Source organism: Microtus ochrogaster, unplaced genomic scaffold (genome assembly GCF_000317375.1).
Source record: "Microtus ochrogaster isolate Prairie Vole_2 unplaced genomic scaffold, MicOch1.0 UNK4, whole genome shotgun sequence".
NCBI classification, from domain to species: Eukaryota; Metazoa; Chordata; class Mammalia; order Rodentia; family Cricetidae; genus Microtus; species Microtus ochrogaster.
The window spans coordinates 6,855,849-6,875,568 of record NW_004949102.1 but is presented as its reverse complement, the minus strand read 5'-3'; the positions used below and the strand labels follow the sequence as shown (position 1 = coordinate 6,875,568).

The following is a 19,720-nucleotide window of genomic DNA, read 5'->3' as shown; positions in this document are numbered from 1 at the left end:
ATAACTTGGTGGCAGAGTGCTTGCCTGGCATGTATGAGGCCCTGAGTTTAGCCCCTAGCCCTTAAGTAATAAATAACACATCTTTTACGTTAGCGCTGTGTGTGTGCATGCGTGCACCACGCCCACCCACCTCTGTGTAGACTCATAGGCCTTCGGTCTGTCCTGTTCGCAATTGTATGCCATCAACCTTAGCTTGGATTTTAAGATACTTATGAGCATATAATTTGTGTGTATGAGTTAATTTGCAGGCGTGTGTACTTACTTGTTGGTGTATGGAAGTCAGACGTCAACCTCAGATGGTGTTCTTTAGGAACTATATCCTTGGTTTTTGAGACAGTCTCTCTTGCTGACCTAGGTCTCACAGTTAGGCTAGGTTGCCTGGCCAGTGAGCTCCAGCCTGTCTCTGCCTCCAGCACTGGGATTAAAGACAGGTGCCACTGCATACAATAATTCTAGGGTTTTTTTTCTTCCCCATTTGTAGACAGACTTTCTTTTTTATTTTTTCCCTTTTTTTTTAAGACAGGGTTTCTCATTAGCTAGGGAACCAGTCCTAGAACTTGCTCTGTAGACCAGGCTGGCCTCGAACCCACAGAGATCTGCCTGCCTCTGCCTTCCAAGTGCTGGGATTAAAGGTGTGGTCTACCAATGCCCAGTGAGATAGGAGGATTGCTTGAGCCTACAAGTTTGAGCCAGTTGAACAACATATTGACACCCCCCTCCCAATCTCTTTAAAAGATAGGAAGTTGGACCTGGTGCTTCATGCCTCTATAGTACCAATAATCCAGTGGTTGAGGTAGGAGGATTGCTCGGGGCTAGGAGTTGGAAATCAGCCTTGCAACATATCACGACCTCACCTAAATTGTATTTATATAAACACAAAACAGGGAAAATGAACACTACTTGAAGTGGTAATTACTTGAAGTGTCAGCACTATGAGAGGGTGGAGTCAAGAGGGCCAAGGACTCAAGGGACTTCCTGGGACCCCGTTAGAATTAGGTGAATTCTATGTGCTTGTTGTTAATTGACTCATTAAGTACTCAAAGGGTATGGCCACACTTCTTGACATTAGGAAGGTTGGTAATAATAGATGGACATAAAGCACCAAATATTCCTTAGAAGATGTGTGAAGCCGTGCCTCTAGAAAAGAGAGTTTTTATTAAAAAAGACATATTTTGCTCTCGTTACAAAGCGTTGGAGATGTGAGGGCAAATGTGATTTTTTTTTATAGCCAGTCTGATAGTGTATATGGTTGGTCCTAGGTCCTTTGAAATTTTTTTATTTTATAAATTAAAAATAAAAAGTAAACCAGGCATGGTGGCACACACATATAATCCCAGCGCCTGGCCGAGAAGCAGAGGGATCAGGATGAAGGTGCTCCTTGACTACACAGTGAACTGTCCTGCCCTGTAGCACAGACCAACCTGTCATCTAAGTAGGATAGTTTAGGTTGTCAGACTAATCAAAATCCGTCTTAAATTTTTAGTTGAAAGCTACTCTAGTAACCACATTTTTATGCTTGTGCTAGTTAATGAAGGGTAGTACATTGCACTATGGTCAGAAGTTACCTCACAAACCGGTTGATGGTGGTGCACACCTTTAATCCCAGCACTCAAGAGGCAGAGGCAGGTGGATCTCTGTGAGTTCGAGGCCAACCTGGTCTACAAGAGCTAGTTCTAGGACAGGCACCAAAGCTACAGAGAAACCCTATCTTGAAAAACAAAAAAATAAGAGGTTACCTCACTATTTTAGGAATGAAGTTTTGTAATATAGTATGTGTAACTATAGAACTTAGTATGCTTAGTTAGTTCTATTTCATACGCTCTTGGATGGAAATAGTCTATAGTTTCCCCCAGAACTAATGTGCATAGCTGAGGTAAGTGCTGAAGTTTCAGAATGGAGAGGAGTGCGTCAATCATGAGAGATTTGGGGTTGGTCACTTTTAACAAAGGCTTACTTGGGCTACCACAAATATTTGTATAAATAAGTGAAATTTTGAACTAAGACAACATTCCATTTAGATCACTTGCGTCCCTCTAAACCCAAGGATTCTGTATCACTGACTGGACCCACCCACTACGCACCAAAAACAATCTGAAAGCTAGTTTATCTATTAAGGAATGTATACATTCCTGAATGATAAAATGTAACTAATCGCGTAGCATTCGGTTTTCTCGGTTATAGGCAATCCACAGATAATTGCAACACGTGGAAGGATTGTGTCAGTCACAGAACACTAATATGCTTGTGGAGCACGTGAGCTTTTGTGGGGCTTTGGGCAGTAGTGGTCGTGCTGCTGGAACAACTCCAGGAGGGCTGCAGAGGAACAGCTGGGTAGGCAGATAGCCATGTCTGTGGGAAGGCCATGGGGTTCGCAGAGGACTGCTGCCGAGTGATGGTGGTGGCAGCTCCTCAGTCTCACGCTGAACGAGGGCTGGCTGGTAGGAAGAAGCTGAATATCAGAAAATCCTTGGTTAGGAAAGGAGACTGTAGGAGAGGAAACATGACCCAGAGGCATTGTTGTTTGTAGATATGACAATTCTTGGTGTGTCCTGGGAATATGAAGTGGGCAGGTGGCACACACCTTTAGTCCCAGCCCTTGGTGGGCAAAGGCAGTAGATCTCTTCTGAGTTCAAGGCCTGCCTTGTCTACAAAGCAAGTTCCAAGGCTACACAGAGAAACCCTGTCTTGGCAGAGGGTAGGTGTCTTAGTTCCCTTTGAAAAGCATGTTCACACCACTTAAAATTTATGTTTCTGGTGTTGGTGAAAGCCCCTGTTGACAAGCACTTCAGAGATGGCCTCATTCAGTTGTCTCAAGGCCGAGAAGTAACACCATAACGAGTTGCCAAGTCTATGGAGTTTGCTACATTCTGGCGGGGTTTTTCTGATTGTTTTGTTTTTATTCTGTCAGAATACTGTTTAATTACTGTTGGAGTATTGTAGATTATATGTCCATTGTGATGCGATTTTATGAAATGTATATCAACATCAAAATCACAGACACACTTTGACATTTTCTATAAAAAAAATGGTTGTGGGGGGATAGAGAGATGGATCAGTGGTTAAAAGCTCTGGCTATTCTTGCAGAAGACTAGATAGACGTGGGTACCCCATACCCATATTGGACAGCCAGTAACTGCAGCTTCAGGGCATCCCAGTGTCCTCTTCTAGCCTACTTGGGCCTCAGTGAACACATTTATACACATAAATTTAAATTTAAACCTTCGTGGTGGTGGTGGTGGTGCACTCCTTTAATCCCTTGAGAGGCAGAGGCAGGCAAATCTTTGATTTCAAGGTCAGCCTGGTCTACAGAGCAGGTTCCAGGACAGCCAGGGCTTCAAAAGGAAACCTGTCTCAAAAAAAAAAATAATAATAATTAAAAAATAATTTTTTTTAAAAAAGTGATGTTTGTGTATGGTGGAGAGTTTCATTTCTAGGATGCATAACAATAGCAAGAAATTATTTGGCTAGACATGATAGGGAACACCTGTAACCCCAGCACTTCAGAGGTTGGGGCAAGAAGGTTCTAATTTTGAGGTTAGCCTGGTCTCCATACTGAGACCTTATTTCAAAAAAGAAAGATGGGGGGGGGGTGCGAGGTAACTTACTTAAGCTCAATAAAATGAAATTAAGTTCCTTTTTTCGTTGTCTTCTTTATTAAGAATGCTGGAGATTGAACTCAGGGCCTAGTGCATTCTAGGTCCTCTTAACACTGAGGTGTATACCCCAGTCTTTGGATTTTTTGTTATCTTGAAACAGGATTAAGCTCTATACTTTGTAGAAGAGGCTGACCTCTAATTTGCACTGTCTCCTGTTCTAGGTTCTATACACCACCATTCTTAGTGGCCAAAATTGTCATTACTGCATGCTTACAGTATGCCAGTTATTGTAAGGATGCTATACTTACGCTAAGTTGTTTCATGTTCCTGACATCCCTCTAGTGTGTGGATGACATTACTTACTCTAGTCTTGAGACTAAAGAGCTCCCTGTGTTAGACAGTCTGACATGAGTCTAAGCTTTTAACCATGACTTTGATTGTTAGAGACAGAACAAATGTCATAGTGTGTACCTTCAGAATCCCAGCGTTAGAAGACATTGGCAGGCAGGTCTCTTTTGAGTTTGAGGCCAGCCTGGTCTTCATAGCAAGTTCCGGACTAGTAAGAGTTACACAGTGTGAGAGATGTCTTTTAAAAAGTTTAGAAACTTGGAAATTTTGTACTGTCTTCCTGCTGCTGTGAAAATCCTTCCAGATCTCACAGTGTGACTGGATAAATGAGCAGACACTGAAGGATAAAAATGAAACAATCAGCAGGCAGGCTAAAGGTTTTGGTAACTTACTAGTTTAGTAGAAGAGAAGTACTCTTGAAGGGTGACCTTTCACCTTTGCTTAGTTATAAATGTACTTTTCTTACCCACCCAGCCCTCAGATTCCAAATTAGCAGAGAAAAAGACAGAAGCAGAAGAGAGGACCCTCACTAAGTTATGATTGCCAGAAACTGAGCCTCAGTTCAGAAGTTTCTCTAACGCAGGACTTTGAGAGTGAGCTCCTCACTTGGTTCCTGAACAGAGCCCAGCTCCGTCTCTCCTGCAGGGAGGCTGTGAAGAGACTGCTGCCCCGACAGTGCACACAGCTGGGCCATTCCAACGCCGAGTGTTGGGCAGAGATTGAAGCTAAGACTATAAAAATGTATATCCTGAGACAGTACAGGAAAAGATACCTTTTAGTTTTGTGTTTCTGTATGTGGCAAGGAAAGAATGGCAAAGGCCTTTTGGTACCGGAAATTGAACCCAGGGCTTCATACTTATATAAGCACCAGCTCCACCACCAAGCTGTATTCTTCACCCCTAAGTATATTTTAAACGCCTACTTTAGAAAGCAGAACCTTGGTTTTGAATTGTCTGTTTTCTGAGAGTGTTTATGTGGGCATATGTATAACATTAAAGTAACGTTTTCACTTACTATTTTCTCATAAGGATTCATACACTTACAGTTAAATTGTGTCAGCCACACAGCAAACCTCAACCACTGCAGTCCTGGCTATCTGTCCCTGGGATAGAGCTATACGTCTGCCTTTGCCTTTCTTTCCTTGCCGTGTATCCTTAATCATTTCTCTGACTTTGCATTATCATCAAGATAAATTTGGCACAATTTCCAGAAAGGGGATTGACCCCCACATGTTTATTCACCTATAGATTTGGTCATTAGTATGAAGCTATAAAAGTAAAATGTTAAAGCCACAAGGGAGAACACTTGTCTAGTATATATACGTGGGACCCTGAAGTCAGTCCTAGTGTGTGTGTGTATGTGTGTGTGTGTGTGTGTGTGTGTGTGTTCCCCGTCTGTCTCTAGGACATGCTGCATTTATTCACCATGTTTCCATAAAAGCTGTCTTCAAAATACATTCTCTTAAAACACCCTCATAGTAGTTTATGGTCAAATGGAATCAAGTATTGGATGAAATTCTCTTGTTTGGACATACTCCTTAGTGTGGTAGCAGTATTGCCAAAAAGAAGGAGACTGTGCCAGGGCCAACAGGCTCAGGCCTGAGAACCTCCCTTCTCTGAATTCCTGGTCTGCTTTCCCAGTCTTCTCTCTTCCGAACCCACAAGTTTCACTGTTGGCAGCATTGTCCAGACTTAATAAATGGCTTTGTCAGAAACTCTGCACACAGCCTGTCCAAGAGTAAATGTAAAGTAAATGTTCCTTTTTATTGATTGGCTCTGGGTTTTATTTTGTTTTTTAACAGTTTGAGCTGAGCATATGCCTATAATCTATGTACTTTCAAAGGAGGTTCGTCGCAAGTTCCAGGCCAGCCAAGGCTACATAGACCATGTCTGAAACACACGCATTGATGTTCATATTCTCCCCACCCTTCAAACGCCTGGTATATCCTTCCAGTATCAGATAGTCTGTTAGGGGAAGGATCCAGATGGAGTTGGAAGTAGGGGTATGATGAATATGATCAAAGTACATTGTATACATGTATGAAATTCTCAAGAAATAATTTTTGAAAGAAAATTTTTTTTTTAAATAAAAGCCTGCAATTGGAAGATCTCTTTGTGGTCTGAGAGGGTTTCTCAGGTAGTGTTGGTCTGTTAGTACCTGGTCCTTGAAGGTGAAGTTGTCAGTTGATATTGCTCACTCTGGAATAGTCAGTGGGTTTCTTTGGCTCTCTGTGGTAGTATAGCAGTAGTTCTGGATGTGTTCTAGAATATTCCACGTAGTGGTGCTGCCCTACAAAGCCACCGTCCTTTAATGACTTTGCTGGCCATTTCCTTTAAAGTCCTCTGTTTAAAGCTCTTGGCACTGTTAACTAAATCCTAGAGTTTTGGCGCTTATAGCACCTCTAGAAATTGAGTAAGAATGGGGGTTTTAGAAGTGAAACAGTCCAGCCGTTTATCTTCAAAGATGACAAAACAGACCCATGTTTGGAAATGAGGTGACTGACTGGACCAGAGCCTGCAGTTGGTAGCAAAGTGAGGGCCAGAACCCTTTGCCAGGTTAGTACTTTGCCCTTTCTCAAAACTTTGATGGTGATATTCTTTTTTTGTCCCAAGACAGGGTTTCTCTGTGAAATAGTCCAGGCTGGCCTCAAACTGAGAGATCCGCCTGCTTCTGCCTCCCAAGTGCTGGGATTAAAGTGTGTGCCGCCACTGTTCGGCGATGGTGTTAATTTTTTTATTTTTTAATAAATTTATTTTTTATTTTAATGTACATTGTGGGTATGTCTGTGAGGGACTCAGATCTCCTGGAACTGGAGTTAGACAGCTATAAGCTGCCATGTTGGTGCTGGGAACTGAACCCAGGTCCTCTGGAAGAGTAGCCAGTGTTCTCAACGGCTGAGCCATCTCTCTAGCCCCTGATGGTGTTAATTTTTAGCAGCTCTGGGCTCCAAATCTTTTGTTACTAAAAGTATATTTATGAAGTTTTTGGCACTTCTTTTATATGCTCCTATATTTAAACAAGGCCAAATTGAAATTTAGCTGAAAATAGTGTAGGAACTGTATGGACTCTAATTGTGCTTACTCTTCAGGATAGAGCCAAAAAGGGGATACTTTAATTTTTCATGGATAACTTTGATGTAGTCAGAGCTCTTCACCAACGTCATTCTCAGTCCTTTAAGGTGCCCTATAGCATCAGATTGCTGAGACTTAATTCCCATGTAGGATTCCCAATTCCCATTCATTCCATTTTGTTTGAGATACGCCATTGTTTCATCCAACAAATATTGACTGTGCTCGGAGCCTATTGAGCCTTTTTTGTTTGCTTTTTGACAGCCATTTGTTTAAAAACAAGACTATGTTAAGATGCTGTTGTCAGTGGCTTGTCCCTTCTTGATGGCTAACGTTCTCTCTGCTCCCCACCTTGTCTTTTGTTCCTCATCCCTTCACTTCAGCTAGTATCTTGGCTGATCTTCTAAAGTATAAATGAAACACAATTTTCACCTAATTGCAACCTCTGCCTCTTGTCTTTTTTTTTTTTTTTTTTTTTTTTTTTTTTTTTTTTTTTACTTTCATAACACTAGCCACCTTCTAATCCAACACATGACGTGCTTGTTGTACAGAGCTCTCCAGACAAGCCCTATCTATAGTCAGTTCTGAGAGCCTTTGCTTCCCTGGTGTTCACTACAGGTTTTAGCAGAAGCGGGGTGTTAAGTACCAAGAGCATCTTTGGATTATTAATAGTAGTTACCAACTGCTGTAGTTCATATAAGAGAATCATTCTTAGTTAAAAGCATAGCGCTTCAGTTTTGTTTCCTGTTCATTTCCTGTAGGCTGTGGGGTAGATCCCTTGTAGAATACTCAATTTGCATGAGTGAGACCCTTGGTTTAACCCCAGTGCTTGGGGAGACATGGGGAGGAGCCTTGCAGGTATGAGGTCAAACTCTGAAATCCTTTGAGTGAGATGATAGTATATTCCTAAGTGCAACAGATCTTGGGGACCATGTACTTCACAAGCTGAGGGAGTTTTGAATTTTTTTTTTTGTAATGGATTTTGTTTTATTTAAACAAGAGGAAATTAAGAAGTGAGATCTCAGAATAGTTGGTTTGGTTTTATTGATCATTTTCTTTCAGAAGATTTAGCACTAGTTAACACACATAGCTAAATCTACCTTAAAAACTTGATACTGAGCCAGGTAGTAGTAGTGCACGCCTTGAGGCAGAGGCAGGTGGAGCCCTATAAGTTCAAGACCAGCCTGGTCTACAGAGTAGAGTGAGTTTCAGGACAACCAAGGCTACACAAAGGAACCCTGTCTCAAAACCAAAACACAAACAAACAAACAAACAAAAAACACACTTTATATTGTTTTGTTTATTTAAAAGGTTTTTTATTAACATTAAACCAGGAAAGGAAATACGTGGAAATACTGGAGCTGTCGTTCAAACACTTGACATTCGGGCTTCTCACACTGAGGATGGATTGTAAGGAAGTGGGGAGGGATAGGATTTGAAAACTGCAAAAGTGTCTCAGCTGAGTCTGTTTCCAGCATACTGGCTGTGTAGCAAAAAGGCTAAAATACCCAAGTATTTTGTCTCTCCTTTTTAAATGATTATTTTATTTTGTATGTGTGAATCTTTACAGGCATGTATGTTTGTGCATTATGTGTGCACATGCACTGCCAGAAGAGGATATCAAAGTTCCTGGAAATGGAGTTACGGATAGTTGTTGGCTGTTACATGGGTGCTGGGAATTGAACCCAGGTGCCCTGGAAGAGCAGGCAGTTTTTAATCACTGAACTCTCTCTCCAAGGCCTACTTTGTCTTTTTTTCTTTATTTTAATTTTTTTAAATTGTGTGTGTGTGTGTGTGTGTGCGCCATGTGAGGCCAGAGGATGTCAGGTCTCCTGTATATGGAGTTACAGGTAAAATTGTGAGCCATCTTCTGGATGCCGAGAACTGAACTCAGGCCTCTAGTAATCGCAGCCATCTGCTTTTAACTGCTGAGTCAACTCTCCAGCCGCCTATCTTTTTACTTTTTTTTTTTTAACGAATTATTTATTATGTATACAGTCTCTGTCTGTAGGCCAGAAGAAGGCACTAGGTCTCATTACAGATGGTTGTGAGCCACCATGTGGTTGCTTGGAGTTGAACTCAGGACCTCTGGAAGAGCAGCCAGTGCTCTTAGCCTCTGAGCCATCTCTCCAGCTCCGCCTCTCTTTTTAAAGAAAGGAATCTTTCTGACTGTATCACCCAGGCTGGTCTCAGGCTTGAAACCCTGCTTCTCTCTTCTGATGACCGCGTGTAGCACAACCCGAGCAGATCAGGTACTCAGGGCTAATCCTCTCCCCAGTCTGTTTGGATGGCTTTGTAGCCTAGTTAAAATACCTTTGCAACTTTGATCTATGTGTTTCATTAGAAGTTTTCCCTAAAGCACAGAACATAAGGATTACTTTGTTATCATCTAAATAGTACTATAATATCAATACATCAGTCTTTTATGTGGTTTTTGCCTTGTTTAAAGAGTGTTTTTAATTTATCCTTTGGCAAATTTATACACACACACACACACACACACACACACACTACACACTCCTTCCTTCCATTCTTCTCCAGAAATTCCCAGTATGCCCTCCTGCCTTCATGACCTTCCCTCGCCCCCAAAGCATACCCACAGATCTAGTTCTGTCTGCTGAAATGTTGGCTGTTCTTACTGCCCAGATCTTTTGTGGGTAGCTGTGAGTTTGTGTCCAGAAGACAGAACATTACCACAGCACCCTTTGCCATCTCTGCCTCGTAGCATTCTTTCTGCCTCCTCTTCCATGTTTCTGATCCTCCTAGGCGTTTGATATGTCCCATTTAGGCCTAAGTGTTCAGGCGGTCACTCAGCATTTGAATTAACTACTGTCCACTGAAGGAAGTTCCCCTGAGAAAGCTGAGACCATCACTAACTGTAGGTATAAACGAATATTTAGAAGGCACCATGAAACGTAACTTTAAATCTGCCCAAACTGACAGACACATTGATGTAGTTCATTATGCTGAACTGTGTAGGATTCCAGGTCTTTTAGTATTCTGCACTTCTTTTTCCCCATCCATAGGGTGGGTTTTTAGTTCTTTCTTTTCCCCTGATAACAGGGTTTTTCTGTGTACCCTTGGCTGTCCTGGAACTTGCTCTGTTGACCAGGTTGGCCTCAAACTCTCAGAGATCTTCAGTCTCTGCGTCCCAAGTGCTGGGATTAAAGGTGTGCACCATCATCTCTGGGCTGGGTTTTTATTTAGTTCTTGACTCCTCACTCCCCCCCACCCCCCAAGATGCCTGTGTATCCTAGCTACCTAGAACCTCACTATATAGAACAGGCTGGCCTCAAACTCAGAGATCCTCCAGCCACTACCTCCCTGTTGCTGGAATTAAAGGTGTGAGCCAGACGTTACAGTGTTAACATCCAGCATTCTCATAGTTTAACTGGATGTATGTTATTAGCATTTTCCTAGGGTTACAAGGAAATTTTTTCCTTTAAGACATGAGCATTCCTATTAGTTTGGGATATCTCTTTTTTTTTTTTTTTATATATTTATTATGTATACAACATTCTGTCTGTATGTATGTCTGCAGGCCAGAAGAGGGCACCAGACGTCATTACAGATGGTTGTGAGCCACCATGTGGTTGCTGGGAATTGAACTCAGGACCTTTGGAAGAGCAGGCAATGCTCTTAACCACTGAGCCATCTTATCAGCCCCCTTGGGATATCTCTTAAACATTCTAATTTTCGTAATGAAAAATTAATTTTGATGCAGTCTTTTGCACCAAAATTATTTAAGCATTATAGGACTTTCTTGCTGTAAATGGCTAAAGCTTTAGACTGTTGAAACATAAAAGTTCTAAAGACAAGAATTAAAAAGTGGGATTATTATTTGGAAAGGCTAGAACATAGTCTGCAGTGCCTGTGCTTTTGTGTTAATCCTTGTTATGTAATTAGAGGGTGTTCTAAGTCTCCCGAGTTTGTGCGTCTGTTTCCACACCTTTCCACGTGTGCTCTCTGGTTGTGTTCATGCCGCACACCAGCACGCACTTCTTCTTGTCTCTTGGCCTGCTGCTAGAGTTCCCTGACTAAATGCCTGCTATAGGTGCTGACAAGCATATTTGGAAAGGGACGAGAGTTCCTAAAGTGATGGTGAGGGTCATCCGAGGGGAACTTGTTGAAATGTGGGATAGGGCAACACAGTTCTAGTTGGGGACCATGAGTTTCTGCTTAGGATATTGTTGTCTGCGTTTGTGTAATGATTACATCATTAATTTTAAGTAAGATGAATAAATTCCTCCTTGGAACTTAAACAGTGAAGTTTTAAGTTTATACTTTCCTCTAGGAATAAATTTTAAAAGCTCTGACAGATTCAGCTATCTTAGAGAATGTTTTAAGTCCTTGCTGTATTTTAATCAGAATTGGCTGAGTGGATAGACTCAGAGGAGCTGCTCTGGCCTCTGTTGTGACATTTTGTGGTTGGAGGCAATGTTCTGACTTGATCAGCTTCGTTGGTGTCGCTGTGTGGCAGAACGATGCCTGTAAATATGCTTCTGAAGCTCCAGTGCAGAGCCTCCAGTGAAGCCCAGCAGCTAGGTGCTGTGATGTTTCTGAGTGCCATTGTGGCACTAGTTATATGTCACTAATACTACACATTCCCTTCTGGCACGTTTCTCCATAATCCAGAGACAGTGGCTGTTAAGGTTATCTTATACAGAAAGCTTGTTTTAGGATTCTTGTGTTTTAGTTAGTTGGGGTGGATATAGTCTTACTAAGTAGCCAGAGACCTAAGCTAAAAGTAACAATCTGAGTATTGCTATCTTTTCCATCCTAGAACGGTCTCCAGTACTGACGAGTTAAAATTCACTGTTCTCTGAATACTTTGTGCTGCTAATGAACATCTCTTTTTGCAGGATTCATGAATAAAATTTTCCATCCCAACATTGATGAAGCGTAAGTAACTATTTAAAAATGTTTAAATTTTAGCAGCAGCTGTTCTTGATTAATTAGAGGTCATCTCTTGTTCACTGTTATAAAAGAACTCTCAGTTATCCTTTGGGTTTTATAAGGAGGTATCACTGTATAAATGGTCACTTACACTGTAGAGTTCTAGGGATATGAACCATTGAGATTCCAGTACAATTATTGATTGAACTGTCACATTTTTTCCATTTTCATGACTGGGCCTTTCATTTCTTTGGTATTCAGCTGAGATAATCCACATCTCAATTCCAGCTCAAAAACCTGTTGTCAGCGCATGGGTTTACTGTTTGCAACCCTGAGACTGATGAGTGATGAGAGTTTCATTTTAGTTAATCTCAATTATCTATTTCTTTAATGACTTATTAAAAGATTTCATCGTTGTCTGTCTTGTCCTTCTAGTGCTTCAGTTTTTTTCTGTCTCAACAACTGCATAGGAAATTTTGGTAACCTTTTATATATAGGTTATGTGTCCCTTAATCTTTAATACCTTATGTATTCACCATCCTATGATAGGATGTTCTCTTAGGTTGCCCCAGGAAAGCAGATTCAGAAAGTTAGTGTGATGTAATACTTTAATCTGTAGTGCAGTAATGTCAGGCTCATATGCTACCTTTAGGACTCCTAAGACACAGAATGTGAACACACTTGACTGTATAGTGAAATTCTGCCCTCAGAATACAGGGTGTATCTGCCCTTGTTCCCTGGGTTGATTCTCAACACCTGCGTCAGGTGTTTTCTTCGTATCCTTGCTCTTGTTCCTTGTTGGTTGTAAACGAGGCACAAAAGAGCCTGTAAATACCTGTGCTCCTCATCTCCACATTCCCTGCTACATCTTAAAGGATGCTACTGAGTGTTTTTGATAAAATTAGCTGCCAGAAACTTGCCACTAGATTTCTCAGTTTTTAAAAGTGCCATTTTTTCCATCTGTTTCAGGTCAGGAACTGTGTGTCTAGATGTAATTAATCAAACTTGGACAGCTCTTTATGGTGAGTTTGGCCGTGGAATATTTTTTGGAGATACTGCAACATTATTACCTCAAAAGAATGTTTGGCTTTTCTTCAGTGGCTAATATGTTGTTGGGAATGGGAAAGAATTTTGAGGGGCTGAGTGGGAAGGTTTATTCAATGGGGAAAAATGGGGGGTGGTTAGGGAAATGGCTTAGTGGTTAAAAGTGTTTGCAGCACAAACATGAGGACTGGAATCTGGATCCCAGAACTCAGGAAAATGCCAGGTGGGCATGGGCCTGTCTGTAACTATAGCCTCTCAAGTCAAAGATTCCCTGTGCGAGTTAGCCAGCTGACTTGGGAACCTCTGGTTTGATTGAGAGACCTGCCTCAGTGACCAAAGTAGGAAGAACATGTGCACACTATACACAGACACCCATGAAAATGGAAAAAGAAACAGTCTGAAGCACAAGCGTCAGTTTAGTGATGCAAATTTAAAATAAGTTAATGAAGGGCTGAAGAGATGGCTCAAGAATGGTTAACAATGCCATGCAGGGGTGGTGCACGCTTTTAATCCCAGCACTCAGGAGGCAGAAGCAGGAGGATCTCTGTGAGTTCGAGGCCAGCCTGGTCTACAAGAGCTAGTTCCAGGATAGACTCTAAAGCTACAGAGAAACCCTATCTTTAAAAAAAAAAACAAAAACAAACCAACAACAACAAAGATGGTTAACAAGAGCCAGTCTTGCTTAGGAGTTGATTTCAGTTTCCTGTACCCATGTCAAGCCTCTGACAATTGCCTATAAATTCAACTCTGGGAGATCTGCTGCCTCTGGCCTCAGGTACCTGCATTCATGGGAATATACTGCCCCACCTTCGCAACAAATAGATGTAATTTTAAACATTTAAAATTTAAAAAGTGTTGTGACCCGTACCCACAACTCCAGCACTTAGGAAGCTGAGGCAGGAAGAAATTTGAGAGCATTGCTGGCTACACAGGAAGACTGACTGGAAAATTAAAAACAAAAACAAAAGAATTAGTGCAATTTATAAGACTCTGAATTAAAGGTGCGGACATATACAAGTGGCTTTCTGTGGGTGTGTTCTGAACCATGCTGTGGTGGGCATTTCAAGGATCTCTTAGTCACCCCTGAGTTCTGAAAGTTAAGACTGATCATTGTAACAAATGAACAGCTGACTGAGTCAGCTCTGGAAACTGCTGTTGAATATCCCAAAGGCAGGAGGAGTAAGTAGCAAGCTTTTGGTTCCCTTGGCTTGATACCTGCTGGGGGAGCTGAAATAATTAAATGTCTATTTAAAGTGAATCAGTAATACTAAAGCAAAATAAATGTTTTATATTTACCCACAAGTCTAGATCCACAGTCGTAATTAGACACTCCCTTCTCTGGTATTCCTACCACATGAACCTTTCCTGCACTGTTTGTTTCTCCTGTTAGTAATCTCAGAATTCATCTTACTGTTCTTGCAGCCATCCCACTTTGACTTGATTTTGTTTTTGTGTGTACCTATTGATTTTCTTGCTCTGCTAGATTGTTATCTGCCTTAGGGACTGTTGGGTGTGTGTCTGATTTGTCTTTAAGTCCTGGACTTTGAGTTATCACGATGCCTCTCACTAAAAAGGGTTAGAAGAATGACTAATAGCCGAGAGTTGCTGAAGACACAAGAAGAGAAGGGAAGGGTCACTTGAAGCTGCATTGTCAGAGACGGTTTCTGTAAAGACTTGGGAGAGCTGTGAATGGAGGTGCGCACCTTTAGTCCCAGAGCTAAGGTTGAAGTCCACCCAGGCAAGAGACTTTTTCTCAAAAGAAAAGACTTGAGAAGACAAGCAAGGAGGGGTTCTGTGGGAGGAGCTGGTGAGGGGAACAGGAAAGAATGGTTAGTTGCCAGAAGCTCGTGGTTCATCCCCTTTCTTCCTGATCATACATTCAAGAAGTATTTTTCTCTTGAATTCTGTCCTTTTCTCAGCCTCGGGCACTGTTTTCTCAGATGCCTCCCTTCCTAGGCAGCCCATCATACAGCCTTTGTTTTGATTTTGTTATTGAGCTACTGGATGTAAGCTCCATTAGAGCAGGACTTCATAAATGTTGTCCATTTGCAACCCCCTTTAGCTCAAGAAAAACTTAGTTTTTATTGTTGTCATTTGTTTTTCTCTGTACTGTTATATTTAGAAGTCTACAAATTGGATCTTTTAAGAAAGATTCACAAGATAGTCATCTGATCTTAAAGATTTCTTTTTTATGTTTAAGGGTAAGCTTATGTACTGCCTTTGTGCTCAGAGCCTATGGAAGCCATACTTTAATTAAAGCAGCCATGTAGGTGCTGAACCAAGCCCAGGGCCGCTACAAGAGCTGCCACTGGCTTAACTATTATTATTATCATCATCATCATCATTATTAATTATTATTATAATAATTAACTATTATTTTTCTATCCCCTAGCCTAAGAAATATCTTTTGACCCTGGATATATAGGCATATACAACACATATACAAATTAAACATCTACTAGTAACAAACCCCAAAGACATTTATTTTAAAACAATTTTTTGGCGTGCATATGATTTTACCATTTATTAAAAATGAAAGCAAATTGCATGCTAATGGAAATTGATGAATTGTGTATTTTTAAATAATTAAATATTGGCTGGAGAGATGGCTCAGTGGTTAAGAGCATTGCCTGCTCTTCCAAAGGTCCTGAGTTCAATTCCCAGCAACCACATGGTGGCTCACAACCATCTGTAAAGAGGTCTGGCGCCCTCTTCTGGCCTTGAGGCATACAGACATAATATTGTATACATACTAAATAAATAAATATTTAAAAAATAATTAAATATTGACTGAGTGTTTAATACTACTAAGTATAAAGTATCTTGATTGTTTTTCAGAGTTGATTGATAATGGTCAATACTGAAAGGGCTACCTTGATAATATATAATACAAGATGACAGATATGTTTAGGAACATTTCAAAAGATGTTAGAACTTCTAACTTGATACTTACATGCAGAGGAAAAATAATAGAAATATTAACAGTATTTTTTGTCCTTAAGCCCCTTTTTTAAATAATTTATTTAACTTTATTTTATGTGGATTGGTATGAAGGCATCAGATTCCCAGAAACTGGAGTTACAGACAGTTGTTAGCTGTCATGTGGGTACTGGGAATTGAACTCGGGTCCTCTGGAAGAACAGCCAGTGCTCTTAACCGCTGAGCCATCACTCCAGCCCCCTCCTTAAGCCTTTTCTTTGTGTAAGAGCAGAAAACTTTCATAGTAAAAACATGACAGTTGAGGCAGCGTTCATTGACGTGGTATAGCATCGTGGCATATGCAGTGCAGAATGCACACGTGTTGAGAACCAGGGCTGCAGTCAAGTTCACAATGCAGCACAGACACGTACTGCTGAGATCTTTGGATTCGTTATATGTTTGATTTTGGTTGTTGATTTGTACAAAAGATTTATGTTTTTTCATACCCTCCCTCCATACGGGGTCAATGTCCACAGTTGTAAGAAGCGGAATAATAAGGGAGGAACTTGTGTGGTATTTTTACACACATGCTCCTATAACAGTGCCAGCTGAACAGTAAGTTTCAACTATTTTTTAAACTAAAAAGATGAGGCAACCAGAGCGCACACACTCCAAGGGTGATTTTGCATGTGTGTGTGTACATATATGTATGTGTGGATAGATAGTACATTCACATTTTAGAAATGTGTGTAGCAAAATATGACAGCCGGGTTCCAGTTACACTCAAGTAAGATAGATTCAGTTTCACTAACTTCTATACAACTGTCCAGAAAACCTTATCAGTTATATGCAAGCTATCACCACCATCCCCAGTAGAAAGATGCATGTTAGCTACACACACACACACACACACACACACACACACACACAGGTATGTACACACACGCGCGCGAGCGTCACAGCCCTCGAGAATCACTGTCTACTTCTTATGTTTCTAGATTTACCTGCTCTGAACATTTCTTCTCAACTATGTGCCCTTTTTGTGATGACTCCGTTCAGTTTGCATAGTCTTAGAAGGCTCATCCCTGTTATGTGTATCAGAATCTTTTCATGACTAAATATCATTTTGTTGTTACCACATTTTATTGATAAATTTATCTGATGATGGTTATTAGAGCAGTGCTTTGTACAACTTTTAAAGAATTTGAGATTTATATGTAGGTGTTTCGCCTACATATATATGTCTGCACTGTGTGTGTGCAGTGCCTGCAGAGATCAGAAGAAGGTGTCCGATCTCCTGGAACTGGAGTTAACAGACAGTTGTGAGGCACCCTGCAGGTGCTGAGAACAGAACCTGGGTTCTCAGAAAGAGCAGTCAGTACTCTACCCACTGCGTCCTCTCTCCAGCCTCGATGCACAAGTCTTGATGCGGTTCTGTGCTTTCATCTGTCTGCACAGTTGCTGCAGCATTTTTAAATTCCTGTTAGAAGCTGTAAGATTGTCAAAAAAAAAAAAAAAAAGTAAGAGTAGAAGCCAGTGCGACTAAAGTTCCATCGTGCTACGGAGTGCTAGTGTTTGTTCTTGTATTTTCTTGCGAAGTATTTAATAAGCAACAAGTACTGAGCCACGTTGGTCAAAGAGAATTGAAAGTACATTTCCACAGTACACAGTGTTACACAACATGAGTGTGGCCACTCTGACACTTCAGTGAGTACAGGAAAACAAATACTGAAGACTGTAGTCAAAGGTAAAATGAGCACGAGAAGATTGCTTTGACGTTTGCCCTAAACAGAACTCTTTCTCTGGAAAATCCAACATGTGTCAGGTACTGGTAGAGTTGGTCAAGTGCCAAAGATGGTTTTGTGGGAGTTTTTAGCATTTATCTGACTTTGAGAACTGAACCTTTGTTGCAGTCTGATGAAGCCTCTCTCATCGAGGGTTAGTACAAAATTGGTGTGTCAATCCACCTCCCGCGGTAATTCTTAAGCGGGCTGTGGCGGGCAGTGGTGTGGCGTTCACCGCACTTGGGAAGGCGGGGGAGTGGGTGTCATAGATAGATCTCTCTTGAGTTTGGCCTAGCCTGATCTACAAAGTGAGTTCCAGGATAGCTAAAGCTACACAGAGAAACCCTATCTCAAAAAAAGAAAAAGAAGGTGTTAGTACAAAGACTCCAAAAATTCTTCTAATATTAGACTAAATAGTGAGGGAAAGATGACTTGTTAGCATGAGTACACCACTGAAAAGCAAAGGGCTAGCCTGGATTCAAAACTTGTTACAGCGTACTTGTTCCGAGTACCGAGGAGAGAAGCAGGGAGGAAACTGGCAAAAAGGCAGCTCCTATTCAGTGTGCCAGGGGCATGTGCAGTTCACTGGGCACGAGTGTGTTTAGAATAGCAGTTCCAGCCGAAGCTGAAGATTTGTACTTGCCGTAGCATAATATTAAGCACTGTTCATGCTAGCAGTAAATTTAGTCCTTCATCCTCTTTGCCAAATAAAGCCAATTACTGGTAGCCTATATGATTGGCACATTGGTTCTGTTTTCATGTTTCTTTGCCAAGTACACATGAAGCTTGTTGGTTCAGAAGTTCCAAATTGGAATGATCATAATTTAATCACCAAGTGATTTTATATTACTTAATATTGCAAGAGAATTAATTACAGTGGGTAATATGGTTACTTCTGTAACGATGATGTCACCAGTTTGAAGTTCTCTATCTAGCATTTATCTGGTGGTTATCTGATGTGCTCTTAATAACATTAAGGGAAAATAGCAGATGCCTTGGCTTGTAGCACAGCAGCACCTTTTCTTGCATCCCTTCCTGCTCTTGTAGACATCCATGAGGAAAGCACTGGGAAACTTTTGCTTTTATTGAAACAGAAAATCAACATTGACTGTTAGCTTCCCTGGAGTCACCTGGACATTGTAATAAATACCTAGGAGGTTTGGCTGTGACAGAAGGAATGTCAGGTCTTGGAGACTAGGCAAGAGAAACAAAGTTAATTTTATCAGGCATGGGGAAGAGCAAATTTCTAAGTAGTTATTTCTTTTCAGATACTTTTCAAATTCATATTTTGTCTAAAGATACTTATGTCAGTTATGCTTTGTTGAGTTATGTAGCTCAGTGGTAGAGGCCTCTGCCAGCTGTGCATGAGGCCCTGAATTTGATGCCCTGCACAAAAAACAAACAAACAAACAAACACAGAAACAGGAAAACCCTTTTATGAGGTGTGCTAGCAGACCAAATTTGTAATCATAGCAGTTGGACAGCCAGGGCAGAAAGATTGCAAATTCTAAGTGAGTCTTATTTACGTAGCAAAACATTGCCTGAAAACAACTAATAATGCTTTGTCGCTCCTGCCTGTTCTTTCTAGATTCTGTTTTTGTTTGAAGGGGTTTTGAGACAGGGCCTTGCTGTGAATAATAATACAGCAGTCCTCCTGCCTCTCAAGTGCTTAGGTGGCACGTTGAGCGTCATGCCCAGCTGTTTGTAGATGTTTTAGTGTGACTGCACTGACAGGTTTCTGTGGGCTTTCTGTCTGTCTGTCTGTCTTTATTCAGTTTTGGTTTTTGAGATAGGGCTTCCCTGTGAGACAGCTCTGGCTGTCATGGGACTCATTCTGTAGACCAGGCTGACCTGGAACTCACAGAGAAAGTGTACACTGCCATGCCCTCTGTGTATCTTTATTCCTGGTGGGCACGAAAACTCAGTGTTGCATCCATGTATGTGTAGCCTCAGCTTCTTTTTTTTTAATATTTATTTATTTATTATGTATACAGTATTCTACCTGTGTGTATGCCTGCAGTCTAGAAGAGGGCACCAGACCCCATTACAGATGGTTGTGAGCCAC

At 41.1% G+C, this 19,720-nt stretch overlaps 1 protein-coding gene across 2 annotated transcripts in view; it reads left to right on the top strand.

Annotated features, from left to right (window-relative positions):
• Ube2h (ubiquitin conjugating enzyme E2 H) overlaps nt 1-19,720 on the top strand; it is an 84,946-nt gene that overhangs the window by 47,776 nt on the left and 17,450 nt on the right. The window contains exons 4-5 of one of the 2 annotated variants that reach the window (XM_005365769.3): nt 11,875-11,914; nt 12,878-12,930. The exons of the other annotated variant lie outside the window; for it this stretch is intronic. Of the exons in view, the coding sequence (XP_005365826.1) occupies nt 11,875-11,914; nt 12,878-12,930 (93 nt within the window). The remainder of the gene's footprint in view (nt 1-11,874; nt 11,915-12,877; nt 12,931-19,720) is intronic. 2 annotated transcript variants of the gene reach the window in all.